At 34.6% G+C, this 27,262-nt stretch overlaps 1 protein-coding gene across 3 annotated transcripts in view; it reads left to right on the plus strand.

The window, feature by feature from the left end:
• Positions 1 to 26,906, plus strand: part of LOC124304031 (protein draper) — a 45,797-nt gene extending 18,891 nt beyond the window's left edge. The window contains exons 2-18 of one of the 3 annotated variants that reach the window (XM_046761964.1): positions 8,892 to 9,293; positions 9,913 to 10,042; positions 10,369 to 10,534; positions 12,548 to 12,794; positions 14,274 to 14,394; positions 14,779 to 14,916; positions 15,324 to 15,503; positions 15,753 to 16,080; positions 17,197 to 17,304; positions 17,679 to 17,843; positions 18,179 to 18,385; positions 19,552 to 19,707; positions 20,004 to 20,180; positions 21,180 to 21,290; positions 21,395 to 21,601; positions 21,963 to 22,157; positions 22,813 to 26,906. In XM_046761964.1, coding sequence (XP_046617920.1) covers positions 9,190 to 9,293; positions 9,913 to 10,042; positions 10,369 to 10,534; positions 12,548 to 12,794; positions 14,274 to 14,394; positions 14,779 to 14,916; positions 15,324 to 15,503; positions 15,753 to 16,080; positions 17,197 to 17,304; positions 17,679 to 17,843; positions 18,179 to 18,385; positions 19,552 to 19,707; positions 20,004 to 20,180; positions 21,180 to 21,290; positions 21,395 to 21,601; positions 21,963 to 22,157; positions 22,813 to 23,111 — 3,039 coding nt within the window. In that variant the 5' untranslated portion in view covers positions 8,892 to 9,189 and the 3' untranslated portion in view covers positions 23,112 to 26,906. The remainder of the gene's footprint in view (positions 1 to 8,891; positions 9,294 to 9,912; positions 10,043 to 10,368; positions 10,535 to 12,547; positions 12,795 to 14,273; positions 14,395 to 14,778; positions 14,917 to 15,323; positions 15,504 to 15,752; positions 16,081 to 17,196; positions 17,305 to 17,678; positions 17,844 to 18,178; positions 18,386 to 19,551; positions 19,708 to 20,003; positions 20,181 to 21,179; positions 21,291 to 21,394; positions 21,602 to 21,962; positions 22,158 to 22,812) is intronic. The other 2 variants (XM_046761966.1, XM_046761967.1) reach the window with 2 other exon arrangements.
• Positions 26,907 to 27,262: the final 356 nt, after the last annotated feature.

Consider the following 27,262-nt stretch of genomic DNA (forward strand, 5'->3'; position numbering starts at 1 on the left):
AATAAATATTCAATGCGCGACTATCTTGTGATAAGATTAATAAAGATTTCCCAAATTTTGGCCAGCCAACCACCATTCTTAAACTAATTCAATGAATATAAGTGAACATCATCAACTTTGGAATCAACGTTCATTTGTTCTAATAAATTCCAGAACAATCATTTCACTGATTCAAATTCCTTTGGACACATGGATAAAACCGATATGTACCAAACAATTGACCTTATTTCAGGTAAACTAAAAAATGAAGCTTCAATTAGCAAGCGGGATCAAGTAAATGAAATCACTCGTGTTTTTAGATTCTATTTGATCCGTCCTTTTTTTGAATATATTTTTGAGAATTTTTTTTTCACTTTGGTTACGGTGCAATGTACAGTAATATGTAATCACTCGAGAGTTACGTGGTGAAAGTTGTCTCCACAAATTGTGTCGTCATACGTACGTACATGTTTATATATATATTTTATGCATACATAACACAGGTCAAAGTATTCGTTCCTACATGCCGGCCTTTCCTTTCCTTTCCTTTCCGTAATACACATTATAATAAACGCTCAAGATCCGTGGCAGACGGTGCAGAACGTGGCGATTAGTTTGCAATTCAATGCCTTGGGTAACAAAAAAAGAAAAAGAAAAAAAAAAGAAATAAGAAATCGATTCATTGTCTCACTTAAACAATTGCACGGTCGTTTTTTTTTCACAATTAAAATTTTTCGCTCATTTCCTCGTGTGATTCATGACCATCACATTTTCCTTTTTTTCACCATTCCTACACCAGGAACAATCTTGCGAAACCCAAAAATTTCTCCGCACACTTTAAATATTATTTATTTATACTGTTATGTAAAATCAGTTTGCCAATCATTTATTATTTCAGATTAACAAACCTGTGGTAATAATCTTGTGTGCATATATGTTTCTCAACAATCGAACGTGCAAAAAAAAAAAAAAACTGTATTCATTTTCAATGATTCTGAAAAATAACAGAGACGATTGTAGGGGCCGTATAATTACGATATAGCGTTGACGAATGAATTGTGTGACGTCATCGACATATTAGTCGACGTCAAAAAAAATTTGACGTATGTATTGTCGTAAATTGCATTAGAAATATTTTATTTGCATGTCTAAAGCAATCTTAAGACCACGAGAAATAGGTATCTCAATTATATCCCTATATCGTCTTGAGTCTATAACAGGAGTAGACACGTGTGCATTTGCCTAAGTTTTAAAAATTGTGTAACACAAAGTTCTTTGGACTTTGGAATGTTTTTTACAAGGTTTTAATAGGTATATAAGAGAACATGCATATTGATATGTACATATAGCAGTCGACGATAGCCGTTCAGCATTAGTCACTTCCTTTGTTTTTAATGTTGTAATCTCGAAAGTTTATACATTTACGCGTATAGCACGTGGCATTTGTTTTTTTTTTTTTTTCCCCCTCTTCCAAGTTAGAAATTATCTTGTCGATAACTACTATATTATACACGTGGACACCGATTTTGCCAGAAGTCGTTGGCATTTATATTGATATATTTTGTTCCTTTTTTGCCAATTGTTTTCAACTTCGTTCAAATTTATCCTCAAAGTGATATTTTATCACACGTAACATAAAAATTTGGCAAGTCGACCTAAATTGTGAAAATCTAATACATGCATAAATTTTGCACGTGTTTTCATTACAACCAGGATTAAATTCGTTGCTATTACATCTTCGAATTGATTCATCGGTTTTTATAACCTGTTCAGAAAACTCTTGTCGGTATAAAAGGTGATAAAATCCATTTATAGCCAGAATTACTTATTCCTCTTCAATTCGTTCCCCCCCGCCCTTTTTTTTACCCGATTAACATACTTCGGAAGGAATTCAATGAGATATTTGACGTTGCTGAGTAATAATAAGGAACCGCGTAATTGCGTAAAAAATGTGCCATAAATATCGGAAACGCAGGCCTGAAAGCGCTCCGTTTGACCCCATCTCATTTCATCTGATTTTATCTCCCCTCGGTTCAGCCTCCGGTTTAAAACGCGGCTTGGATTGCGGTACGAGAACCAAGTCCAACCGGTTTGTCGGTATAAAATCGCGATGCTGCTGCTGTTGCTGCTCTTGCGGTTGCATGCGGTGAGCGAGAAAACAGCGGCGGAATCGAAGGAGTACCGAGCGATGTAGAACTAACACGGTGCGAGATGAGAGAGTGTCGGAGCAATTACGTGGGAGGTTCATCCTCATCCGCTCCACTGTCTATCCTCGTATCTTTTCCCTCCACGAGAAACCAGATGGACCTGATGGTCCGGTGAGCGCGTGGCTAGCAATTATGCATACCCGGTGTTCGGGAATATGTTAATTTTCAGCGTTTTCTGGCGATCGCAAGTGAGAAAAAAGAATGAATATTTTCTAAATGAAGTCGTGCCGGTAAATTGACAAGGTAAAGATGTGAAATCGATAAAATCAATAAATAGGTACACCTACGATCTTATCTATTTGTTTGAATACAATTGCTGATTGGAAAACGAAAAATTTATCTAACAAGAAGTGAACAATTATTATCAGTATCATCTATTAGCAAGTACCTAAACCATTTATTGAAGATCGAATAAATTCTAGTCGAATCAACTTGGCATTAGAAAAAAAAAACGCCAAAAACTAAGGAATATCCTGTGAAATTTTTCACCCATGTTTTTCAGCAATAGAAATGATGGAAATCGATGATCGATGGATCGGTGAATTATACTTGCCGCGTTGGAATAAAAAGTAGCGCATGAACTGACCCCAGGTGAACTAGTACGTTGAAATAACTGTTTTCCTTTCGGTAACGAGTTTTGTTCCCGCGTGTGTGTCTAACTGGAATTGTCGATGACGCGCCTTTGAAGCTTGTCCAGATACCGAGAGAGCGAGAGAGAAAGATGATGAATCCACTTAAGAATTTACCGCCGCCTATTCGTTCGTATTATACATGTAACGTACGCCTATAAAGCATATTTTGCCGTATAAAAATCGTCGACGAGCTCGGTATGTTTACTCCTCTTATACATCAAAGCGTGTGTACCGTTGTGTACGTTATAAGCCAGTAAAAATATGCAAAATACAGTGTGCGCATTGTACGAATATGATGTATATGTTATACAAAGATGCGAAAATTTGGCATAGACGTGGGAAGTACGGATGATTTTGTAAAATTAAAGAAATCGGTCGTCTGTCGGCTAGCTAGGCACGTTCTTTAACGGTATGCAATAGGATAAAACAAACGGTGTTCTTACCGACCGGACAGCAAAATTACAAATTCACCCAAATTTTAATTGAGAATAACTTTTGAAAAATTAAATTGAGGAAAAAATATTAAGAGATCTTTTTTGTAGAACATTAAATTTCCTTTAAGAATCTGTCATGATCTTTTTGATACATTCATAGATTTGTTAGTCACGAAATTCCAAATTAGAAAAGTCAAATCGAGAAATTATATCAATTTATTAAGCTTAATTACTCGGAAACGGCTTGTCTGACAAAAATCTATAATCAGACCTTTTTTGTAGGGAATTTAATTTTATAAAGGGATAAGTGAACATAAATTTTTTCACTTCAATATTTCGACAGATCTGACGTAAAACATCAAATTATTACTAAAAATCAAAAATAGCGATGATAGACCTCTTAAAGTTAATATGAAGGGCTTAAAATTTCATGAAATTTTTTTTTTGTCATACTGAATGATATTCTCAATATATTTTTCAAAAAAAAAAAATAGTCAATTTTTTTGGCCCAGTCTAACATACACACAATTAAAATATTCCATTTTCAGAAATTGGAGTTATTTATTACTTAACAATATCAATATTATTACAATATATATAGAAAAATAACGAGTATCACTTTTTTTTATAATATGAAGATATATTATTTTTAAAATCTTTCGTAAACTGAAAATCAAAAGAAATAATAAGGTTCGTAAGTATTAGGCTGGTTCTTATTTGGATCATGTTACACTCACCCCCAAAAAGTAACCATGTTATGTATAAAAAAATCCAGCTAAATCCAAAAAAATTTGCGACAAGTTTAACACGCCCGTTTAATTCATCATCTTTAGTTCCTCTATAAATATTGCTAAATAGTTGGAGAGTCAAAAAATTGAATCTGGCGCGTAAGAAATTTCTGTCGAACAACTCGCAGAATACTGAGATAATATCTAAATGAAATTAGACGATAACAGTTTCCTCCAAACCCTGACCCAGATTTCAAATTGGCAAATCATTTCACAGCTTGTTACAAAATTAACCGAACGATATGATTGATTGTGCAAAATTCGTTGCGACTGAATTAACACATGACACACCATTTCACCATGAAATAAAAATCTTAGGTTGTGTTAAACTTCGTATTTTTAATAGGGTTATTTACGATCACTCAAATGCTTCTCGACGCTCATCAATTCTGTAAATTGTAATCACCTTGCTGGAAAAATATTGTACCTATTGTAATTAATTGAGAACAAATTCAGAGACGGGAGATATTTTTCGATCATCAATTAACGTCGATGCGTGCGTGGAGTTAATGCTCGTCTTTTTTTTTTTTTTATTTTGTTTTGCGGTTTTAATAAAAACGTTAAATACAACGATTTGCTGTGATCGGTAAATTTTATTATTAACATTTTTTTACAATTTCGACTCTACGCAAGGCGATTATAACGGGTCAAAAATAATAACAGAAATAGTTCACGGGGCTTAAATATCATCATTTTGTACTTTTGCATCAGTTAATCCATACGTCGAAAATTTATTTTCAAACAATCCGTCGAGAATTATACGTTATTTCAGATTCTATGAAGCGTTGAAATCCGTAGTCATAAAAGTTTCAAAGCCCTCAAGTATGAAAGATACACCAATTTGTGGGTGTAAATGATGTTACGTGTTGCTTGAACGTTTCTTCGCAATGAAAGCGCGTAGGTGTCGTAAAGATATAGTACACCACGTACACAGGCAGGTATAATACTTACGTAATACGTTCAGCTTGCCTTATGCCTGTTTTTGTAATCATGTAACAAACGAATCTACGACTCTGCCGTATGTATGACAGTACAGTATGTACCTCACCATTTTTTCACTGTATACGTATACTTACATGGATATTGTATGTAACGGTGTCGTGTCTGTGACCTAATCTAATCTTCTCGGTAACACAAATATGTGGAAAGATCTGAACACGTTTAAGGAAAGTAAAACATACGATGATAGCGTATTCTTGAAGAATATAATGCTAATATACCGAGATTTTGATAATTTCATTTCAAAAATCAACTGTATATAAATATTTTTAGCTGATTGATATTGTTCGGTCAAATCTTCGGTCAAGTTTGGAAATATTTTCGGGAGAATTTATATTTCAATTTTTGCAATCAGGGTTACAATGCATTTGAGTGTGAAAATAATCGAACCATCATGGTGAACAAAAATGATGAACGACGAATGTGAATTTTGAAAGAAATAGTTTTCTTGAATATAATTTTTATCTAAGATTCGAATTAAGAGTAACATATTGTGAGTGTAATATATAACGTATGCGACATTTTTTTTTAAAGAAAAATTATCACCGTTTACATCAAAATGTTGGCAAATATTTTCTTCTGACGTAGAACAAGAAGAAATGACAATTAACGGAGCAAATAAACACGTCTGCATTGAATTATTGTATCATTTTACTCGTGTAGCTTCAATAAACATTATGCATTAAATTGTTGAGGATTTGAACAATGTATTTTCCTATTCAGCACACCGTACTGCTGGTTTTGTTGAATTCAAGTTGCCCGACGATTTCTATAAAAAAAAAAACTCTATTTTTTAAATTCAATGTTACATATTCTGTTACCCATATTTCACCGAATCTATTTGTTCGGAAAGTTTCTAAATTATACACTCGAGTCTTATAATTTCGTAGAAACCTGCAGTCATTTTTTTTTCATCTTTCAATCCCTGGTTCTAACTGATGTCCGAAAATAAATGAAAGCTCTAGATTGCATTTATGAATAACGTTATTTACACAAGTAACATCGTGCATCGAACGGCTTCGCCGAAGCGTTGATATCGCAAAACAAACAAACGGTTATAATGTGCAGTCACTTGATCCTTGTGGTCTAATATCATCGTCGTTGTCGTCTTGCGTTTCACAGTTGATTCACTCACCGTAAAGACGTTACGAATCAGGGAAGCGTAGTAATTGCAAAGTAGATCCGTTTCACTTGAAGAATTTCGAAGCAATCGACTCGGTTATTAAGGATGCCTCAAACGTACAGTCAGGTCAAAAAGCCGCAAAGACTTCAGAAATATGATTAAACGAAGGTCTGAGTGTCGAAACTAAGGTTTGATTTAGTTGAATTTACTTGAAAAAATACTCCAGGAACGCAGATTTGCTTTTTTATTTTTTTTATTCAAGTATATACATTTCAGATGCAATAGCACAATCATCGTTGACTTTGAAGAGATCCAGTTGTTAAATCGTTTCTGCATCGAAAAAATCCCATCGTTTGATCGATTTCAATTAATTAGAAATGATTTTGCAGATGAAATATTCTTCACAAGCTTACGAAATCAGATTTTCCGTATCGATGCAGTGGTTTTCGTTAAAGCATTGGGTCACTATTCATCACTTACAATGAATTCAGTAATCGTATATTTTTTACGGACTGAGAAAGTAAGCGGAAAATACGACTTTGTTGGCTCGTAGAAAATTCATTTACAAACAAAATGAACCCTAGTTTATTAAAATCGATCAAACCTTGTGATTTTTTCATTGTATAAACGAGGCAATAATCGCATCTTTTCAAAGCCATCCGTAATTCTGCTATTGCAGCTGAAATTTATGGTTTTTCGACTTTATCCGTGTCCAGGGAACAATTGTTTCTAACTCAATTTTTCAATTGTTCTCTTTCAAACCTTCGTTATATCATATTTCTGTCTTTACAAATCTTTGACTGGACTGTACGTCTGATATATCTTTAAATCTGCTTGTACATATAAATAACGAACGAGTGACGTACACGAACATGAATCCATTTATATGCATGCAAAACCGCGAGAATACAGCTTCGATTCATTGTTAAATGAGCCAGAAGGATCGGCACTGCTGAGGCAGCCGTGTAACCGCTGTTTTATTAGTTACTTTTTAACCCTCCTCCTCCTCCTCCTGTTTCTTTTCGTTGTTCACGTCATTAAGCGTAATTTAATTTAATTGGCGAAATTAAAATAGTCGTACGCAGCTCGTCGTAACCTCGTGATCCGATCCGATCCGATCTGATCCTTGCAATTTAATACGCGAGTATTATTTATGGTCACAGTAATGGTGGTGGTGCTTAGTAATATGGTCATCAGACTGTTTCAAACGATGAGATTTGCATGTAATATATATTTGAATATCTCTTTGATTAACATCGGATTTTTGGCGCTTTTGTTTAAATTTTTATTTTTTTTTTTACTTTCTGATGCGTTGCGTCGAAAAATCTGAAACTGAATTTCACACCCGTAGCCATAAGTATTCAATGAAAATTGTAGAAATTTTAGGAGAGAAAAAATTAACATTAAAGCATTTCAATTTTACATTCAAACATCTTTTTATCGGTTAACCTTCTTAATCGTTTTCGTTTTCTTAGAAGCGATAAAAAAATGTTAACGAGTATCCACAACTATAGGTAGGAAATTTCGTAATAAAGATTTCAGAAATGAACAGAAATTCCGTAAAAATAGAAATAAAAATTGACGGCACGAAGCGTAAGAAATTCTGCTTTATCAAAATGGGAAAATTCGAAATCTTTTCGCCAGAATTTTAGAACTGAGATGAAAGTTTGAAAATTTGTCTGCATATCTTAAAATTATATCAAGACATTTTAACCCATGAGAGCAGCTAATTTTACAAATCTTCTTATTAGAGATGACCCTAATATATGTACATGCAGTTTATTTTGCGTTTAGGTTATGTCGCAAAATGGCATAATTGAGGACATGGCTGGCTCCAATTTAACGAGTCAGCAGTATAATAAGCTGTTAACTTGCCGGGCTCACAATCAGTTGAAACTTTAATTCTCACTCCGCAAATATGCCGCAAGACAAGTCTTTTTTATTTAAAAAGTCCTGCTTTTGAATTCTGCTGATGCAGTGGGGAAAGAAAACTCAAGTATTTTTAATTAGTAACCTTGAATTTGTTAACATCGAGAAATCAATCACGGGTTTCATTTCGTCAATTGTATCATGCACTTATGAGTTTGAAATTCGTAACGTTGACGAAACAACGTATTTTTATAAAAACTTGTTATACGGCTGTGATTCAATAAATCGCGATTAAGTAAAAAAAACTCGTATTTTATAAGATGGGAACTCTTTAAATGGTGAATATATTGAAAAAATTAACTAACAATATTATGTGACGATGACGAAATTATATTCTCACCATTTCCGGATAGTAAATTCATGACAAAATGACTGAAAAATCAAATATCATAAGATTAAATTGAGTAAATAATGTAACTACGGAGTAGATTTTAATATGAATACACCAATTATTTCGTTTAAGATTGTTTTAAAATGTTTTATTAGTCATGATTTGAGAAATTGTAATATCATGCACTACGATTAATACAATATTCATTTTATAAAAATTACTTGGTATCGTCTGAACCAAACATATAAGAGCATTAATTTTTCAATTCGTACTTAATTAACTGAAAAGTTTTCCCTGTGCGATTAACAGTGGTTTACTTTTCGAATCATTTCTGAATGAAAAACTATTGGAATTATCAGAGTATGAATTATAATGTCCGTATAATTATAAGTAAATATTAAAATTTAATGCAAATAACGAGTTCCCTGTTCTCCTAATTTGACTAGAAATTTTGTATCGCATGTTTCAGGTGAAGGCAAAGTCTGACCCTACAGCTCCGAGTTTTGTCAGGATGAAGGGTAGCAGTTCTCAGTACACGACGTGAACCCGCGATGCGCTTAACAATTTTCTAAAAGAATGATTCCCACGATAAGATAATTAAATAAACAATGCGAACGGATGAAAAAGGGTATCCTACGTTATTGTCGCACGGAAAATCTACGACGGAATCTAAGCAGCACAAAATTACATCGATCCAAGTATATTACGACTAATGAAATTACGAATCATCCACGACCCTCGCAAATAAGAGAAGAAAAGAAAGTAGAATGGCCTCCCTCGTTTCACTGGTCGTTGCCACCTTCCTTCTAGCCGTGATAGACCTCGCCCAACCAACCCTCGAAGGGCCGAACGTCTGTACGCGGCAAGAATCGTGAGTACAAAACTGTTTCCTCTTTCATTTTGTGTTAGTTTTTTTTTTTTTTTTTTTTTATCAACGAAAAGAAAACCTGAAAAATCAATTTTATTCGTCTTTATCCCATCCAACAGAAATATTTACAACATTAATGTATTGCAATTTGTATTATTTATTGTAAGAATCTGTTTGTAATAGGTATGCAATTAGACTGTCCGAAAAAAATTGATTTCTCGAATTTGAAGCTGCTCGTACAATATATTATTATTATTATTATTATTATTATTATTATGACAACCTTTTTTCCGAAGATACGAATATCGGACCATTATAATACTGATTGTGAATGAATGTTCACTTCAACAGCTTCCATTTATTGAATACTACATATTTCACCAAATTTCAACAATAAATTGTTATAACATGACGTGGTATATCAAAGTAATATATATTTACGTTGGAAATGACATAAATAATCCGAAAACCATACATTTTTGAGTTTCGCGACCCCTAAATATAAAGCAATTTTATGTTTTACTTGTAAAAATAATATTTTTATATCGTACAATTTTCTAAATCCCAAAATTTCTCTTCTCATTCTTGACCTATCTTTATCCTAATCAATTTTTTTCCAAAGGTACACAACGACTGTCACGATATCGGAAAACAAAGGGTTCAAAGTTCGGGAGTACGGATGGTGCTTCAGCTTCCCAAAATTTAGGTGCACCAAGTACAGGGTCAACTTTAAACCCGTGTATAGGACGCAGGTGAATTGCCCCATTTCTGTAATAAACAATTCAAATAGGCGTATAATTTGTATGTCAACTAACGATACTGTCAAATATTTTCCGTACGGAAGTTTTATTCGACTACGGAACGACTGCACAAATGGAAATGCGTTTAACAGAGTTCATTTTTGAAAAATGAGAGAAATCCGTCGTAAATTCATAATTATTTTCGACAGTGTCGATGTTTGAAGACAATAAAAAATAAACAAAATTAATTGATTAAAAAAAAAAAAAAAAACAAAAACAAAAAAAAAATTTTAATTCGACGAGACAAATGAAATCTGACTGTGGTTTTTTTTTTTTAGACGCTGATTAAAAAACGGCCGGTCGACGAATGCTGCAACGGATACACGAGGAGCAACAAGGATCGATGCATAGCGGTATGTTCCGAAGATTGTATTCACGGCACTTGCGTTGCTCCGGACGAGTGCAAATGCGAGTCAGGCTATGGCGGACCCTCCTGCAATATTAGTGAGTTTTATTAATCCAATTACACGACACGAATCAGGTTTCACTACGAGCGGCATGTTTGTGTTTCCGTTGCTGAAACGATACTCGTATGGCAGCCTCTTGCGAATCACGTAATATTATATTATACGCATAAATACGTATGATGTACATTCGGTGAAACGGAAATGCGAAAAGTAAAACGTTGGAAAATAACGGGTATTGAGAAAGATCAATCTCAGATTCGTAAAGAAACTCACAGATCTTTTCCTTTAAATTGTGTCACATTTGTTGGCCAATTTCTTCGACTTTAAAAATTTAATATCACATTCACCGATTCGAGGTTTTATTTATTCTCCTCGCATTTTTCTTTCTCTTTGATCCTCGTTCGGATTAATCGTTGATTATTGATACTTGGAATGGAAATTTGTAAAGTATAACAGAGGCAAAAAAGCGAGACTTATTTCATTATGAAATAATAATCGTCAACTATCTATTGGTGATATGAAAAATGAACGCTAATCGCAAACGTTTGCAAAATCATCGTTAACGTATGTTTTGTAAATTAAATCGATCTCGATACCGATAAATATCGAATGACAAGAGACAAATTTCCAACAGTTTATCCAAAATCCGATGTGTCATCTAGAATTTTTGATATTAAAAGAAATTTATCGTATCATAAACAAACATCGGAAATGCTGTTTGAAATTCTCAGGCTTCGGGAAGTTCATCAATATAGTTATAACTGACAATTTTTCAACTAGAGGAATAACGCATGGATGAAAGTTTGTCAAACTTTAGTCACGTTCATCACACGTAATCTGCACCGGTGTACCGTAAAGTATCGAAGTGATGAAAAATTCTATTTTCTAAGTAAAAAACATTGTATAATACATCCCGGGTAAAAATGCACATTTCAGTCATAGAATTCCTGTAATTTTCACCCAGACCTCGACAACTCTGTATTCATCGTGCATATCTCATGGAAAGCGTGTAATAGAATAATACGTAACTTCTGTGCCTGTATTATAAAATGTACAGGCTAATTATCGCGAAGAGTACAATATGAGAATTTAGCACGGAAACGAGGAGACAAAAGGAAAAATTGCAGGTAGTGATTAAAAGACAATGACAAGAACTGTCGCTGAGAAAAAATTTCATTCGTTACTGTAACCAGAGAATTCTAATACAATTGACATCGTGAAAGTGACTGGTTAGTTTTTGTAGAATTACAAGAAAATATTGTGCAACAAGAAATTATCCAGTGTGATTATTACCGTCAACATTAAATCTCTTCGTTTAGTTGATCGTACTTTTTTCAAGATAAATTTCAGCCATCGACGTTAATTCATTATTACACCAACATGAGATTATCGCAATAGTTACTGCAAAAAAATATAGTGAGAATAACAATGTCAAGAAAAAAAAATAAAAATAGTAACACATATATATTACGGATTTTCCATGTCGCAGCAAAAGAACTAATTTTCATTTTCTACACAAGGTTATAGTTTTCGGTTACGGCAAAAAATGTAATAGTTACGGACTCTAGTAACCGTAACAAGAAATTTCTGCATATGGGGAATTCCATGCGAACTCGACCAACTTATGACTCTCACCATTTCTGATTATTTTTTTTTTTCTCCCAACTCTGAAACAGTGCCTTGAATTTATTTAGGTTTTTTTGTTCAACAGATCGTTTGCTTATAAACATTTGACGTGATTTTGAAAAGGACTTTTTTCTTAGAGTTCTCCAAAAATCATCATAGGCCCGGTCTTGGAATGTTAAAAAGACAAAATAAATGCTTTGAGAATTTTTTATGAATTTGAAAAAATGTTCCTTTCCAAAATCACTCTCAATATTTATAACTAATCAACCAGGTGAAGGTCAGACGTTGTTTAGATTCGCACGAAATTCCCTCGATAATTTTCGCGGATATTTTTTTTACATCTAAACAAAATATAATTATCATAAATTTTCTCGCATTTACAGAAAATGTTGACGTTATTACGTAACTTTTGTTCGACTTTCAGCCTGTCCGACCGGTTACTGGGGTCGGCATTGTCGGGACGAGTGCACGTGCCGTAATGGCGGTAGCTGCGACCCTTTTAATGGAAAATGCAAGTGCACAAGGGGCTGGAAGGGTGAAAACTGCGATGAGAAATGTCCGCCTGATCGTTACGGACTGGATTGCGGCGAGGAGTGTCGGTGTCAAAACGGTGGCAGCTGCCATCACATTTCCGGCGAGTGTCTCTGCGCCGCGGGGTTCACAGGACCTCTGTAAGTTGGGATTGACGAAAATATCGACAGCCTTAGCTTTTTCGCCTTTTTTGAGAAACAAATTTTCGCAAAAAATTGCCTGTTATATATTTAATCTGGACTGTTTAGAATGTAGGGCAAAATATATTGGTTTTTATATTTTTCTTAAACGAAGCTTTGAGCGGTTTGGTGAGTTTTAATCCCAATCTTTGAGGGGTGTCTCATGGTATGTGATTTTTTCCCTTCTCAAATCACGTGCGAAAAATGTATATGATCCAGTTTTTTTCAGGGAATTTTTCAAATTAATCGCGAGTAATCGTAAATCAGTAATCCTAATAATCCTGCACTGTAGCAGGATTTTTAACTCAACGAAATCTTACGTTTCAGGAATAACAAAATATTCAAGTATTCCTCTTATCTCAAACAGACTACGTGCCACTTGCGAACCCTTGAAAGTTTTAAACTGAATAAAGCGCAGGTAAAAGTCATGAAAATTATGAAATTTATAAATCTGGGTCTTCCACTGTATAATCGTGAAATTTTTACAGTCGATAATCATCGTTGAAAAATGTGACAATCCAGGAAATGTCTCGTAATTTTAACTATCCTCAAATAAATTTTGCCAATTAGTAGATACGTAATAACAACGTTCGTAATTAACGGCTGATCAGTTGTGTGTAAATTGATCAATTTCACCGTACCTATAAGTTGGAAGTGTATAATTTTTTTGAACTTTTCCACTACGTGAAACACATCGTTAAATGCTGATGTGAAATATCGAGTTTTTTTTTTTATATCATATTTAATTCTTCGTGCCGAATTCGGACGCTTTAAAATTGCTGGAAAAAAAATAGAACTTTGACTGTAGAATAAATCGGCAAAAAGTCGAAGAATTCTTATTAAAAAAATGTAGTTACTATGATTGTACGGCCACCTTGACAAATGTTCGTGGAATGTGCAGAAATAGACACGGCTTGAAAGTTTTATCAGCCTTCCTTGTAACTATTTTTTACTAAACGTGAAACATGTCCAGCGAATGTCACAGATGGGAGGAAATAATTATCCATGTAATGTGGAATTTAGAAAGTTGTGATTTAGCTTGTTCTACGGAACGTGTGTCAAGATATATGAATTTCTCGGAAATCAAGATCACAAATTGTCAAAAGAAAATCGTTTTTAGAGTGAGATGCAATTTAATTGAAATTGAAAATCCCATATTGTACAATATATGGAAAAGCAAAATGCATTATGACTGGACCAAAATATTCAGATTTTGAAAACAATACTGACAGTAATTTCTGCCTTATACTCATCACATAATAATCGACAAATTTGTAAATGTGTAAAGAAAAATTAAATCCTCCACAGAGTAATCGGTGAGACGACGAATTAAAGATGTAAAAATAAAAAGTATTGATCAATACTGTATAATATATTTTTCAGTATTCATGCATATAATATTGTACAAGTATTAAATTATTTTTTTCTTCCGTCATTCAGATGCGACTTTCAATGTCCAGAAGGTAAACACGGCTATGAATGCAAATCGAACTGCAGTTGCCAAAACGGCGGATCCTGCAGTCCGACAAATGGCGAATGTTTCTGCACGCCAGGATGGACGGTGAGTTACAACTACTTGTTATATGTAAATATTTTCGACGATCTGCCGGACAAAAATGTGCGGCGATGATTATTGTTGCAGACTAATTAACTATGTGTATATAAATTTGTTTCCTGTCGCACATGATAACTTGAAATATACTGCGACACGTTCAACGAAATTAAGACAAGGAATTTGTTTACTGTAATAAAAACGTTCGGGATTATCGGGCAGTTCAATTATTTTCTCTCGGTTAAAATAAACACGACAAATGTACGTCAAAAGAAGCGATGATGAGAAAAATTGGCTCGATATTATTATAAGTGAAGTCTATTTTGCAAGAGGCAAAAAAAAAATTCTACGTGGCTTGAAGTTTCAGTTCGTAATGAGTGTAAATTGTTTCAGGGATCCGTATGCGCTAATCGTTGTCCCGATGGCCAATGGGGAAACAATTGTTCGTCTTCCTGCGATTGCTACAACGGAGCATCGTGCCATCATATAACTGGCGAATGTCAATGCAAAGCAGGATTTCTTGGGGAGAAGGTGTGTACCGTAGAAACCATGACTTTAACGCATCCTTATTTTGGGATGAGAAGAAAGTCGGAGGGAATTAAAATTGCCTTTAGAACTTGATTTTCGAGAGAAATTTGAATATATGCCGCTGAAATTTGTACCGAAAGGTCCACAAGAATAAACGACAACTGTCAGATCGAAAGATAATAATTTTATTTTCGACGTGAACTTTGAAGAACGAAAAATGATTTGTCATTGTTGAAATTATGACAATTTGAGCAAATGATAGAATTCTTGGCAAACTTGCACTGGACGCGTTATTATGATATTGGTCATTATCTGAAGCTGTAAAAATTAACTTCCGCTTCAGACAGTCAGCTTTTAACAAAAATTGCAAGCGCGTGATAACGAAGTCATCAAAATACTTTCATTTCCAGTGTGTGGAGACCTGCCCTAGCGGCAAATATGGCCTTAACTGCACGAGCAACTGCAGCTGCAAAAATGGGGCGACTTGTTCGGTGATCGATGGATCCTGCAACTGCCAAAACGGGTGGAAAGGCGAGCTTTGCGAGGAGCGAGCTTGTCCTGACAGTTCATGGGGTCCGGAGTGCAAGAACGTGAGTAAAAGTACAAGTTTAGTCTACTTGATATTTCCACCGATCTAGCTTAATCGAAGGCCCTAATAAATCATCAGGTCTTGAGAGGCGAATGAAACCTGTTAAAGCTGTCGAAAATCATGAAATTGTGAAATTGGTGCTGAATATAACGTATCGCTGATTTCAGTGACGATCGATCCGCCATTCTAGTTTCCAGCCTCTGCCCATTTTACACATTCCTAAATCCATCTCGCTGATAAAATTCCCCAGAGTTGCGCATGCGAAGAAGAACACACCGAGCTCTGTCATCCCTGGACCGGAAACTGCGTTTGCCGCGCCGGTTGGGACGGCGAAATCTGCTCTCACACCTGTCCGATTTATACATTTGGCAAGGGATGCCAGCAGCAGTGCAAATGCGAAAACAGCGCCCAGTGTTCACCTTTTGACGGGACTTGCACATGCGCAGCGGGATTCAAGGGTAAACGCTGCAACGAACCCTGTCCCGATGGTACGTTTGGCGAAGATTGCGCCCAGAAGTGCAATTGCAATAACGGAGCCAATTGTTCGCCAGAAAACGGACGATGCAACTGCACAGCAGGTACCCGACGCTTTTTACGTCGCGATAGCGATTTTTATCGAGTCATTAGGTGGGGGATGAACGTTTTGTTTGTTGTTACTGTATTTAGTTTAAATCCGATCCATCGACATTCGGCCAAGTTTTAGAAAGAACTCCGATTCTGAGGCACGAGCGGCATTAATATTTACGAGGAACACGTGCAACAATTTTATCGCTTCTTTTTTTTTTAGAAATGAAACCCTTTTACTATGAATTTTAAACATTTCGCCTCTTGTAGGTAACAAAAATATGATCTGATGTATTTTTCGTGTAAAAAAGATTGATCTTTTCAAATGTGGAATTTATCTTTAAGAAGATCTTGAGCTACGGTCAAAATAAGTTTCTTTCGAAACTTTTTATAGACTCTTCGAAAAGTATTTTTAAATTTTTGAAGCAAAGTGAAAGTGTGGAGTCTGTTAAATCGTTTCAAATATTCCGGGGAGACCGAATTTTTTGAATATACCGTATCTCTTCGAAATATTTAACTGACCTAAAAATTTTAGGATGCACTTCGGAATATCAGCGCTTTTGCACTCAAAAATAGAAAACCATTTTATCTTATACCCTTGGAATACACAGAATTGGAAAAGAAGAAAAAATGTTTTTTGTCTGTTCTCATGACAATTTATCCTCAACAGGTTTTAGACGCGAAAAGGTCAAATTTTTTCGAACCAAAAACAGACGAGATCATATTTCTTTCACTGGGAACTGGAAGTACTCAAAATTCGAATACACAGGTTCATTTCGAAAATGCGGTAAAATCGACCACTTGTTTCTCGTTAACTTTAAAGTCCGCAGAGCTAAATGTCACAGGATTCTTGTATCTTCGCTTAGTCTATCACATATTTGAATAATTGCAGCTAGATCGAAATTTTGAGCCTGTGAAAAAAAGCTGGTCAAAAGTTCGTGAATCGGATATCTTCGATTTTTTTTTTTCTTTTTTTCTGTCACGTTTCAATTTTATTCGAGTACTTTGATTTTGTGCACAATTTAATTGTATTATTATTGCAAGTACATCAATGCGCTCATTTTGCATCATTTTGTCTTATTGTTATTATTATTATCATTATTTGTAAACGAGTAACGATAATTCGTCAGGATGGAAAGGTATTCTGTGCGATCGTCCGTGTCCCGACAAGTTTTACGGTAAGGATTGCAAGGAGAGTTGCAAATGCTTGAACAACGCTGCCTGCAATTCGCAAAACGGTAAGAATACGTTAAATGTTGTTTTCACAATTATTTGACTTTGACTTTGACTTGACAATATTCTAGTGGAATATTATAAATGAATAATAATAATTATAAAAATATGTAGCTCGTGTTTGTGGTGAGGAAATTTTTCTCAAATATTTGCAATTATTTTTATTCCTTTTTCCCTTTTCTTGAATCTTTCGCTTGTTTCCCTTACCGGCATAAATTGTCAGCATGAGCCGAAACCCGTAGTGACAACCGAGTAGATGAGCGTCTTGTTTTTTTCAAAGCACATGCAAAAAAACATGGATCTTTAAAAGACGAAGACGAGAAAGACTTTGCTGCATCGTACAGTATGTATGTTTGGGTTTTTGTACATGTAATATTAGGCACATGCACATGTGCGGCTGGTTTCACCGGGGATCTGTGCGAGGAAAAATGTCCCAACGGATACTTTGGTCACGATTGTAAGCAGATCTGCGACTGCGACAAGAATAACAGCTTAGGCTGCGATCCGGCGACCGGACGATGCAAGTGCAAACCCGAATGGAAAGGTTCGTCGTTGATCGATACTCGTATTACACCCTAAATTCTACTCACCCCTAACTTTCATAACGATTATTAATCAAAGATATTTTTGCAGTGAAAAATGACGCTAAGCACCATTTTTCATTTCTTTCATTCTTAATTTTTGTTCTTTATTTTTATAATATATAATAGTTATCGACTGCATATATTAAAAGTATTTATCGTTCGATCTGTCGAAGGAATTTTAAACCCTCCTTTACACGTTTGTTAGAAAAAGTACCTAAAAGTATGATGTACGAATAATAAAATTTATAACAAATGGGTCGCAAGCTTGAGCATAGACTGACATTTAATGAAACAGGAATAAGGTGCGAGACGCAATGTCCGGCTGGTCAATTCGGCGACGACTGTCACTCCGAGTGTAACTGCATGAACAATAGCTCGTGCGATCCAGAAACTGGGGCTTGCGTTTGCGCCCGAGGTTGGGAGGGTCCCAATTGCTCGGAACCTTGCGAGGAGGGCTTTTACGGCGTTGGCTGTAAGGAGAAATGCCCAGAGAAATTTAACGGTAAGACGAAATCCGAAGCAGGGTGCGATCGAGGGTTGATAAGGGGATTGGTTGCTCAAAAATTGATATTTTTTATTTATTTTGAGCGCATTTGTCGAATTATGCAAATCGTAAACTACGAAGATGTATTTGATAATTAAAATATAGAACGTACTGGCGTCAAATTACTAGGTGATTGTTGAAAATCTAGTAGATTCGTTCGATTATTTTGTACAAAATGAATTATCAACTTTTGTTTTAACATATCGCCATTGTGGAATATTTATCTTTCAAAGATTTTACTTATATTAAATACGCTCGAAAATTCTCAATATTGAACTGAGTAACGAAAGAAAAAAATATTTGACAGTGACTTTGCGGGGAATAGCCTTGTCAATAAAATAAACCATCGTGGAGTGAAATTGAGTGAATCCATTAGGTTTTTCAATTCCATTTTGAAGTTATTTGAAATGAATCATTGATATTCAAATTTTCGTTTATAATTTCGATATTTCGTATTTTTCGATTTTTACAAAATAACGAAACAATTATATTCGATAAGTACTGAATGTGAAAAAATCAATACGAAGTATGAATTTTTGACTAACCAAGAGACTTCTTGACTGACGAACAGTCTAATTTTTCCTTCGCGTCTATATCTCGAATTTCGACAAGGCGCCGTGCTTCCGGTTCCGAAAGAATGTCATTGAACACATGCTTACGAATTAATATTCCCCTTTAACAATGTAACACACAAACACTGTCACGCAAAGATAATTATAAATTGCTTTTGCAAGGTATGCTTTTTTACCGTTGTGTAGTTTTGTCACGTTTTGAATAGCTCTACGTGTATGTAGCTGACAATTTCGTCAGAAATAGTACTGGCTTCATAAAGGTGGTATGTTACTTCATTAAAAACAAAATGCATTAATAATTATAAGCGTCGTACAAATTCTCATTTCATCCTGAGAGTTGCCGTTACATTTCGATCAATTTCTCAAGACTTTATATACCTCGGTGCTTAAAATTGTTTAATCTTCCGCGCTATTGATTTTTCCGCAAAGATAAGATCTTTCTTTGCCTGTTATACTAATTTCATTCACACAGAGCCACAGCAATCGGCTCTCGATTGTTTAATCTTGCTCTATCTATTGTCAGTTGATATCCATGTTTCCTGATTCACACAGGCAACATGACGTGCGATCACGTCACTGGACAATACGTATGCAGACCTGGCTATCTTGGACTAACTTGCGAACATCCTTGCCCTCTGGATAGATACGGTCCGAATTGCGCGAACCATTGTCACTGCAAGAACGGAGCTGATTGTCACCATGTGACTGGTAATTATGAGGAAATAGCTCTTGGCTTATGATTTGTTATTATGATTTAGTATAATTTCGTTTTTGGCTCAACGAAGAATAATGTTGCAAACTTACGCTCGGCACGAAAAGACCGAGTTTACGACCTTGTTACACAATAATCTATTTCGATATAAAGTGAACTTTGGTCATAAAATAATTCGATTTTGGATTTTGTTGCTATACCGGCCTCCTTCAATAATATCTTTGAAAAACAGTCAGATTCCACATTTTCTGAAGACAATTCATGGATTGTTTTCTTGAAATTTTAATAACAGGTGTCTGCCAATGTTTGCCGGGCTGGCAAGGCAGTTCTTGTCAAATTCCCTGCACCGATGGGATGTACGGTGTTAATTGCACCCAGCCTTGCAAGTGTCAGAACGGAGGCGAATGCAGGAAAAACGATGGTCATTGCAGATGCGCACCTGGATGGACTGGAACGCATTGCACAGAAGGTGAGAGACTCTTGATCAAAGAAGGAAGCGTATTTTCATGAATTAAAGGCTGTTCAGAACAGGTGAAAAATGCGTTGAAACAGAAATTGAAAACGTGCAGTTGAAGCTAGACAGATTAATTTTAATCCAAAAGATTCCCACTCATTCGGACAACATTTTTTTTCAAAATGTATTTTCTATTGTAAATAAGTTTTTTATGAATAGCATGTCAGAGAAATTACATTACCCCCATATTTTTTACCAAAAAATTCAAACAGTTTGTTTAACTCCGATGAAAGTGTAGCTCATTTTATTCAGAAATGAATTCCCTAGGAACTGGCTGCGGCAAATTTTGTGTTCTTTAACTCGTTGGTTTGTAACAAAGTTCGATACATATTGTCATGTAATACAATCACGATAATTTACCGCTGATTAACTTATGATTTAACAAGAAACATGTTATTGTTACCCAAGATTCGAGTCAGAAGATGTTTCGAGAATTCGGTCACGAATCAAACGAACCATTTATATCAAAATCGAACGAGCATTTCATATGGATTTTGCGATGATAAAATTTTAGAATAACTTAATTTCTCTGATGTTAGTAGCGTAATGAAGTATTTAGTGTTGAAATCGAATATTTGAAAAGAAATTTTCTGTCTTAGGGAAACTTTTTTTTTCTCTTTTAGAAAAATATAGTCAACTCGATGAATTTCAACGAAACTCTTTCTCTCTTTGTCCTATCACTTTTCTTTTTGCGCAAAATCGCTTTTTGAATTGTACGCTCGATTAATCCTCAATTGAAAATCGAAACGACTCGAATGTCGAGGTGTTTATATTTATACAAATGCTGAATGTTCGAAGTGAGGAAAAAGTCATCCCGACTGATTCACATCCTGGAATTTTTCCCCTCCAGTTACATTCCAACTATAACAAGTATCAGTCCAAAGGAACAGAGAGAAATCTGTTCGGCTCCTTTTATCAAGCAAAATAATTTTACGCCATTCCTTATTTTCTCAGTATGTCCGGAGGGATATTACGGTGATCACTGCATGGAACCGTGCGAATGTAAGTCCGATTCCTTCGTATGTCACCCGATAAACGGTTGCACGTGCAAAAAAGGCTTCAAAGGTAAATACTCAATTCTAAATACGCGTATTTATTCTGGCTTATATTCCCCGATTTGCTTTCAAGTTTGGCATTCGAATGACTTCGCATGTTTTGAAACTGTTTAGGTGAAAACTGCGATGAGTTAATGCAAGAAAAGAGCGTCCTTCCGATAGAAGATTCAGGATCTGGAAGTGTCGTCGTGGGAATTGCGATCGCTCTAATCTTCATTGCGATCATATTCACGATATGGTTGTACTACAGGCGGCGGGTTGCTAATTTGAAAACTGAAATAGCTCAGGTTCAATACATCGCCGAACCTGTGACGGCGCCAGGTAAATAAAAAATCCCTGTTGAGTTTTGCTATTTCATATACACCGAAGAAAGTTTCGTTTGTTACAGTCATTGGAAAATTGTGGTAAAATGGGTATCGTTACCATTGTAACGGTTCAAATGTTGTTAAAAATTCGAAGAAAATTTTATACAAATAACTATTTTAAGCGATTATATTTGTCGGTACCAAATCCTCTGGTTATTGCAACGTTAGATCTCTTCGATCGGTTTATCACATTGAGAAAAATTTCTCACCCAGTGCTATGTTTTTCGCTTTTGGTAAAAAATGAAAATATTTCAGGACTTTTGCAGTGATTAAAACAGGAAAATAATAATATCAACATCGGCCTGTTTCTTTCACAGATCGCAATCACTTCGATAATCCGGTATACTCGTATCGGGATTCTAGTAGGTCTGACGACGGAACAGCGACGTTGTTGAACAATGTGCAAATAAAAAACGATCTAGGTACCAAGAATATTAACACAGAACGAGCCAAACTCGGTCCCATGGTTGCTGGCTATAATACAACTAGCGATGACGATGGCAGTTGCAAAGGTAATTTTTGATCTCCATTCAACCTTGTCAATTATTTCGTTTCTTTAATGTCGTACTACTGTGCATAAACTTTTCTATTGCAAGTGTTTCGCGTTTAATTGTTAAAAGGTGTGATTTTCCAAACCCATCTTGCTACAAAATAATGCATGAAAAGGTAAAACAGATTCGTTAAAACGACGGTTCGTTGATTCTATGAAATAATTTTAGATTGATTAGATTCAAGAATACTTTTTCCTCAGGCTTATTGATGTTTATAAAATTGTATCATGGTATATTTAACATCGTTTCTTGTATTAATTACTAATTTTATGAAAACTGTGAAATGCTTCTCTAATTGTGACAAAATTATTTATTACAGACATGTGATTTAAATTAAGCACTTTGAAGCCAAATATACCAGAATTATTGCATAAAATCTATTAATAGCGCTTCTCCAATTTCGGTATTAATATAGATGAAGCAAAAATTGTTAACGCAGTAGCAATGATTCTGCAATCATAGTCAAGTGGATATCCCAATTTGGCAAGTTGCGACAAATTTTCCCCACCGTCTCTGTAACAACCCTGAAACTGGCCGGTCCAGCGAATTAATTTCACTCTTCGACGTAAAAATCACAAGAAAAATATCATGAAACATGTGTTATTATCTCGCGCAGATTCCTTCGGGCGTTTTCAGTACAACGGTCTAGACTCGAAGAACAAGGACGCCGATCTTGGAAACCCTAATCTGTATCACAGCATCGACGAATTAGACGCAAAGAAAGCGGCCGAGCACGTCTACGACGAAATAAAGCAAAACAAGGGTGAAATGGAGTACGATCACCTCGACTACACGAGGCCGACGAGTTCATGGAAGCCGCACTATCAGCGAATGGCGAACGGATTCGGATCCAAAGACGGGAGCGGTCCTAGCAAATCTCGCGATCCGGACGTCGAAAGTGGCGAAACAGATTAGCTCGAGACGAGAAACTAGCCCTTGGATAATATAATGGGTTGAAAATGTACGAGTGTGATAGCAGAAACTCTCCAGTCGAGGGTTTAATGCAAATTATAAATATACACGTATTATCGATGTGAAATTTAAGAGTAATAGCCTTGTGCCAAAATTATATGAGATACGGGCTGAATCGTGATACTGGCTATTGTTATTATTATTTTTATTATTATTATTGTATTATCGGTATTCGATGAACGAAATTTGTTATGATCCAAGTATTTGTAGATCGAAATATCATGAAATGTGTTACTTTTTTTCATTTGAAAATTTGTATAAATATATTGATATACCGACTGAAGCGACGGCTTAAAGTTGCTGGTAAGTATTTTGGATGACTTCGTTGCAATTCGAGTGATTTTTCCTTCTCATTCTGTCTCCAAATGTAATACCCCATGAAGATATTCAAAGATAGATCATATGATGGAAACGTGGAACTTAGATTAAAAAAAAAAGAAATTAGGTAATTGCGTCAGTGGCTTGAAGTTCGTGTTTTCGAGAACAAAATAAAACAATTGAACATAGTTCGGTTCAAGGTCTTCGAGTTTTCGTAAAACGAGATTCAAAGACGCGGACGTCGTAAAATTCTTCGTCTGATTTTGAAATTACCACTTACCGGATAAAGAGAAGAGAATTGAGATAAAAATTAATTGTAACGGTAACGATTAAGCGATAATTTCCGTATCTTAACGTAATCTAAGTTTGATCGTATAATCAACGAAACGGTAAAACATTTTGCGGAATCCACGGTATAATTATAATTATATCGGCTCCTGTTTAATGGAACAGATCCAATGAATTAATCGAAGCCAAAATATGTTCTGGATATTTACAAATCAATTGTTAGCAGTTAAATACTAATTAAGGCGATAAAAGATTTATCACAAATTTTTATACCTGCTCGGTTGACGGCTTTAAATTTTGTATGCTACGAATTTTTGAAAACTGTGTTCGAGCATTGAAGCAACGATGCTACTGCAAAACTGCTGTCAATAATTTATGGACAGAATTCACGATTTTTGGTCCAAAATTTTATACCTTAGGTCTGCGTAATGTTCACTTTCGTTCATCATTAGATATAGCAATAAGTCGTATATTAGTATCGTGTTAACAACCTTAAAATAAAAAGCATCAATTTATCAATAGATTAATCCACTTATATTGTAAATACAAAATTTCTGCTGAACTGCAGATCGGCGCGGTTTACAATCGATCCTTTGATATGAATGAAGTATGTTTCGATTAGAGCAATAAGAGGTGAATAATTTAAATAACATTTCGCTATATTGTTATTACTGTTGTTGTATATATAATACATATAATGTAAATCATCTACATACGCTATATGTATACACAAATTATATTTCGTAACGATATGTTGGATAAATAATTTACTATATTAATATTTCCGTTCTCTGATAAACAATTATGTCGGTGAACTCGTCAAGCTTGGCATACGATTTATATTTTCCATTCGTTTATATACATACCCGCACATGTATTATTAACTCATTGCCGCGTTTTTTATTTGAGAAAAGTATTTTAATCCAACATTTTTCCTTATCTATATATTTTACATAAATAGTTTATAAATGTTTGTATGTATGCACGTGTGTGATGTAAAATTGATAAATATATTACTATTATCTGCACATCTGTATACAGTGCGCGATAAAAGTATTCGTACAGTGGCTAAATTTAAATAAAATAAGGAATAATTTTTTAAAAATTGATTTATTTATTCAAAGGTGTGCTGTTTTATTTCATGCCTGGATACTAACGTGAAAAAATATATAGAATCGGACATTTTATCTTCCGTTGCGTGGCTAATATGAAGACAAGTCACCGGTATGGTAAGGAAATGTATTCGTACACTATAAGTTTACGATGCAACATTGTAAACAAACAAGTTCGAAATGGATTATTCACCGGGAACGATTATTTGCAAATGCAAAAAATCGTATCAAATTTATATAAAGAAGCAAAACAAGTCTTATGCATACATTGCAAAGATTGTTCAGAGAAGTCGATCAACAGGTTAAAGTGTGATGAAAAATTTTTTGAATATACAGAAATATTGCGAAATTCACACAGAAGTGGTCGACCACGGAAACTGTCTTCACGTAATGGAAGAAAGATTCTGCGATAAGGAAAAGAAAACCCAACGATAAGTTCATCGGAAATCGCGTGACAGATCGGAGAATATGATTTTAAAGACGATTCAGAAAGTCATTCGGCGAGCAGGTTTGTAAACTACGATACAGTCCTCTGGAACAATGTCACATTCTCGGACGAATCAAAATTTCAATATCATATTTTTGATTCTGATGATAGTTTGAGAGTACGGAGAAAACTCAAAACCGAATTCGATTTAAAGCATATTGCCTGCTATCAAATATGCAAGTGGATTCCTTTTCACAACGGACAGTCTAAAAATCTCCGGAAACACAATTTATACGTTAATATTGTTCCGCATAGCGTATCAAGCAAAAAGGTATTCCACAAAATATAAATAACAAGTTGTCGACAAGGTTTGCTGAAATACAAAAAATACCCTTGTCCGAGTCATAATGACTTTCGGTAATACCTATGCGTTCCTGAGTCAGAGATAAGCGACCTTTTGTAAATATGTGATTATGTCAGAATATAAAAGTAAAATATAAAACAGCACACGTTTGAATACATGAATTAATTCAAACAATTATTCCCTATTTTGTTTGAATTTATCCACCGCACGAATACTTTTGTCCCTCACTGTGTGACCTGGAAAACGGAAATTTAAATGATAATATACTATTTTGCATTTTAAACATATGAGTAAATTAAATCATTTTACGTGATTTGAAATTAATATTCCTATATCATTTTTTAAATCGTATCGTATACTTATAATAGTTTTCAACGTTACCGGTATATGTTAAAATATGCTTGCGCTTAAACATATTAAACCTGTGATCGACGAATATTATTATCATTATAGTAACCGTGTACTTTTCTTTTTATATTCATTCTGTTCAACTACTTCCGTTCTTTTTCTTTTGATTAAAACTCGGCAAGACGGTCAGTAAATAGAATGTCCACATTATATATACATGATCGTACTATACATCGTTTATTTTCGAATCAATTATTTTTAAATTAAATTTGCAAATAATAATGAAATTCAATTAGTCCCATCGATCGATGCCTAATCGGACGAAATAAATGTATATAATACATTATGCTGTCAAAGGTAAAAGGTAAGCACATAACAATATTACAAATTAGACGCTTTTGATTACATTGATTCAGTTTTATTCTCAATTATTAAAGTATACATATACATATATTACACTAACTTTATTATTATCATTATTATTATTACGGACGTTTTAATTAAGCTTATTAAAAGTAGACATCCATATTTTATGATTTGTACAATGCATTGTGTAAGATACTTTCTTGCATATTGACACACATTCATATAAATAAATTGTAACATGCGGAGTAAGAGTAATGTATAATTGACAGCGAAATCTTCAATCTTAGAATTTTACAGTAAAATATTACAATACAATAATAACTACACTGTCTACAAAAACGGAGAGATTAATCGCGTATATTCGCATAATGTAGAACGAAAGTTATTGCAGACATAATTGCTCATTTATCAACCAACTTACTCAATTTGTTTGACATATGGGGCATTCCACGTCAAATCAACGGTTCCTGGACCTGACCCCCTGAGATTTTAATGTCCAATGGGTTTTTTTGGTTTGTTTCGGTTAAAAATGATTCCTCTAATTTTTCGAAATCATCTCGACATTTTGTAAAAGTGTGGCGACCCGAAATATCCTTGATACGAAGATACTATTTTCAAAAATGGATAAAACTGTCTTGTAAAATCAGGGACTCGAAGACACATCTTTTCGTCTGAATATTTTTTCTGAATTTTTGCTTTCCAAAAAAAAAAATTTTCATTTAACGTATTTCTAATGATGGTTTTTTGTAATAAAAACAAAATAAAAAGAAATTTTGTATTGGTAAAATTCGATTTTTCTTTTAAGTGAAGAGTAAATGAAAGAAAAGAAATTTTTTTTTTAGAAGCAAAAATCGTTTTCTTCGATTTACTC

Source organism: Neodiprion virginianus, chromosome 4, assembly GCF_021901495.1.
Source record: "Neodiprion virginianus isolate iyNeoVirg1 chromosome 4, iyNeoVirg1.1, whole genome shotgun sequence".
NCBI classification, from domain to species: domain Eukaryota; kingdom Metazoa; phylum Arthropoda; class Insecta; order Hymenoptera; family Diprionidae; genus Neodiprion; species Neodiprion virginianus.